This window comes from Austrofundulus limnaeus, unplaced genomic scaffold, assembly GCF_001266775.1.
Source record: "Austrofundulus limnaeus strain Quisiro unplaced genomic scaffold, Austrofundulus_limnaeus-1.0 Scaffold118, whole genome shotgun sequence".
Lineage (NCBI taxonomy): Eukaryota > Metazoa > Chordata > Actinopteri > Cyprinodontiformes > Rivulidae > Austrofundulus > Austrofundulus limnaeus.
Genome location: NW_013952520.1, coordinates 134,112 through 137,689, shown reverse-complemented (window position 1 = coordinate 137,689; position 3,578 = coordinate 134,112). Strand labels below are relative to the sequence as shown.

At 37.3% G+C, this 3,578-nt stretch overlaps 1 protein-coding gene across 1 annotated transcript in view; it reads left to right on the top strand.

The window, feature by feature from the left end:
- Positions 1-2,234, top strand: part of cdhr2 (cadherin related family member 2) — a gene marked incomplete in the record, with an annotated part of 23,016 nt that extends 20,782 nt beyond the window's left edge. The window contains 6 exon segments of the mRNA XM_014014664.1: positions 360-498; positions 624-745; positions 867-980; positions 1,119-1,187; positions 1,355-1,412; positions 1,486-2,234. Coding sequence (XP_013870118.1) covers positions 360-498; positions 624-745; positions 867-980; positions 1,119-1,187; positions 1,355-1,412; positions 1,486-1,635 — 652 coding nt within the window.
- Positions 2,235-3,578: the final 1,344 nt, after the last annotated feature.

The following is a 3,578-nucleotide window of genomic DNA, read 5'->3' as shown; positions in this document are numbered from 1 at the left end:
TGTGTGTGTGTGTGTGTGTGTGTGTGTGTGTGTGTGTGTGTGTGGACAGGTTTTTTCCTACAACGTGGGGAAATTTTTCCCAAAAAAAAAGCAGCCTCGTGGGGACCGGGCATTGGTCCCCACGGGTCCAAATGCAAATTACGAGTGTGGGGTCCGGTTTAACTTCTTCCATCAGCTGTATTTGTTCACTAGGTGGCGCCAGTCATCCAGTCAACAAAAAGCTGTTGCTTCTGATTAAAGTATTTCATTACAGTAGAAATATATCAGGGGGAATTTTATTTTTTGAGACCTAATCATCTAAAAACATTATCTAAAATAAGGATCATTCTGAGYGAGATTTTGTTTTTGTTTCTGTTTAGGGAGAGTGTAACAAGGACTTCAATGATAACATATTTTATCTACCGTAATGGAAGTGCTATTAGACACGATGAGGTGGAATCCATGCTCTCTAAACGTGAACATTTTCACATACTACAAGGTCTTGGCCTCACAAACATTGTAAGTACCAACAGTTTTAGAAGTGTATTTCCTGGAAGCAAGACTCTCCAGTCTAAAGTTACATTACATTCTAACGTTCTCCAGATGATCTCATTCATGTGATGCATTTCTTACCTTTATTCCAGGGCACGGTTGAGGTTGCAACCAAACCTACAAGTCCAGTGCAGTATGTCCTGCTGGGGCTAGTCGCAGGCCTCGTTGTTGTGTTGGTCATTCTCACCACCTCACTGATGTGCACTCGCAGAAAGTAAGAAAGGAAAAACTAGCAGAAACACTGGACTGAACTTGAAAACTGTTGATCGGAGTGAGCGATCACTTCTGAGGGCATTGATTAGTCTGTGTGCTGATCAGCTTCTTTCACATTACAGCTATAGACGGAAGCTAAAAGCAGCCAAAGCCATGAACACTGCATCTGCAATGAACTCTGACAACCAGAAAGGAGGTGCGGTGGTACCTGGAACTAACAAGTACACCATGGAAGGGTGAGCGTGTTAACAAGATCATTGAACAAAAAGCCCACCTGATGCAAATGTTAAAAACTTTTAACTGATTTTTTCTTTTTTTGTTTTTGTTTTTATTTTATTTTTTGCCATTTTGTGTGACTTGTTAATCTCTGACAGTGCAAATCCGGTGCTCAACCTTGCTCTGGATATAGACAGGGAGAGCAGCTCTGACGTGGACAAAGCCAGGTAAAAATAAAAAAAAATTTAAAGCTCTATCAAGATTTTTTATGTAGCATAATAAACTGGGGCAACTTCCAATGCAACATATTATCAAAAAAATTTAATTTGCGCCACATTAACAATAATATGCATGTACTAAAAATGTATCCCATTTTCCTCTTTTTTCTTCATAGCCTCAACTCTCTGGACGACAATTATGACATGATCACCAATGACACAAATTATGACATGGTGAGTCTAAACGAACAACTTGTGGATTAGGTCAGGATTATGCTTTAAATTTAAAACATACTCYGCTCTACAGCATAGGATTGAGGAAGAGGAAGAAGATGACGGTCCACCAGAGTACAACGAGCCTCTGGGTGCAGCGCTGGCTCAGTTAGGCCCAAAGAAAACCCCCAAAACATCTGGCATTGGTTTTAACAACCCTATATTTGACACAACAGACCTGTGATGAAATGTGTCAKGAAAAAGGAAATAAAGACTGAAATACTCAGATGGTTGGAGACCAAGCAAACCAAATTATTTGTGTTATTCGAAAAGACTTTTTGTTCCGACCTATGATAGTGGCTCAAGATTTATGACGTGTGTCTCAAACAAATTAGATAATAAACCAACATAAGGATGGTTAGTTCATAAAGTATTAATTTTGCTCTGAGTTCGTGACATTTAGTTTGGCCTTTTGAACATTTGAAACACAAAGTTTGGCTGCTTTTAAACTTTATGCACAAAAAGCTATTCTAATTTGAATGTTTCTCATTGTTGAAATTGAAATTTTAATCGCACCTGACTGTAAACACAGGTTTAACCGGACAACTGAAGTGGCATGCATGTAAATACAACAGCGAAACATCGACCAATTACAAGCATTTCAACAAAAGTGTGAAAGCAAACAAAACAACTAGTACTTACACAGAGAATCACTTTATTTCTGCTAATTTATTAAGCAAATGTTAAAAATCATTTTGGGATCTTACTTGAAATGATCTGCATTATTAGTTATGTCAGCATATATTTCTAACTTCGATTGCAGCAGATGCTACTGAAGAGNTAATAATACATGAAATGTCAGTGTAAGTTTGAAATTCTTATTTATGGGCACACATCAACTAAAATCACTCACCAGTTGACTGCGTTTACCCGATTTCTTTGATGTATCCGCTGCTGAATAAAGACCTCATGCAAGAGTAATGTTGTGGCTTTTCTGCGAACCACATATTTGTTTACTGTGAACCAAATGAATGTATTAAAAGTGAAATCTATGATTAAAAATTGTTTCTTCAAATTTCCGTCTCTTTTAGTTCATCTGTTAACACAAACATTACGGGCACTGCAACAATCTCCAAATTAAAACACATTTAGAAACAATTTTCGGCACAAAATCTACAACTAAACCACATCTCATTGCATCAAAATACAGTAAGGAGAAAAGACCAAAAATAAAGCTGATGTCAGACGTTGCTTTTTTTTTTTTCCAGAAGATAATTGTGCGCATCATTTTTAAAGGGATGGTTTGGACAACTCCATTCTCCTAAATAACAAAGCAGTTTATTCAAACACTATTTTATGAACCTTGACATTGCTATCAGTTGGTTAGTTACAAGAACATTTTGTGGTTGTTTGCAAACAGCAGCTTTTATTAGTGAGCAAATTTCTGCTGCCCTAAAACACCTTTAACCTCCAAAATTTCACAGCAGTTTTGTACAAGCATTGTTTTACAAACAATTGCAAAGCTGCCAGTTTCATACTCCACCCTTGTTCCCAGAAATGCTCCAGCTAGCTGTCTTGTTGAAAATAAGTGCTGCCAACTCCTCAGAAAGGAAAAGAGCTGTTCTCACGACCCATGCTAGTGCGTGTTCCGCCATTTTATATGGCGCACTTTACTTGGCTGCTAGTGTTGTCTAACGCATTATAAATTAAAGCACAATTTTAATCAATGATAATGACTGAACCCAGCAACTGTGGGTCTGAAAATGTTATGAAGATGGACTGGAGACTTAAAATAGGTCGAGACATGAGGAGAAACACCTCTTGATTGGAYGGAAAAAATATGTACGAGCTTAAAAGAGTCCACAGACTGGAAATCACCACCTACAGTGACTTTTAAAGGCATTTGAATCGTCTTAAACAGGAGAAATATCTACAGTTTCAAAGAGTGTAAAGGTTGCTGGAAGCAATGACTCATCTAAGCTTTAAAGGGGCAATATCATGTAAAATCAACTTTTTTGAGTTTTATATCATGTTATAATGTTATACTCTCATAAAAAACATGCCCAAAGCCTTGCTTTGACTCATTCATCATGTTTGAGAAATCCTGCAGTGTTTTTATGAAGCCATGTGATAGAGTTTTATTGAATTTATTAAACTTCTTAAGGTGTTTCAAATAAAGTCTTGAGG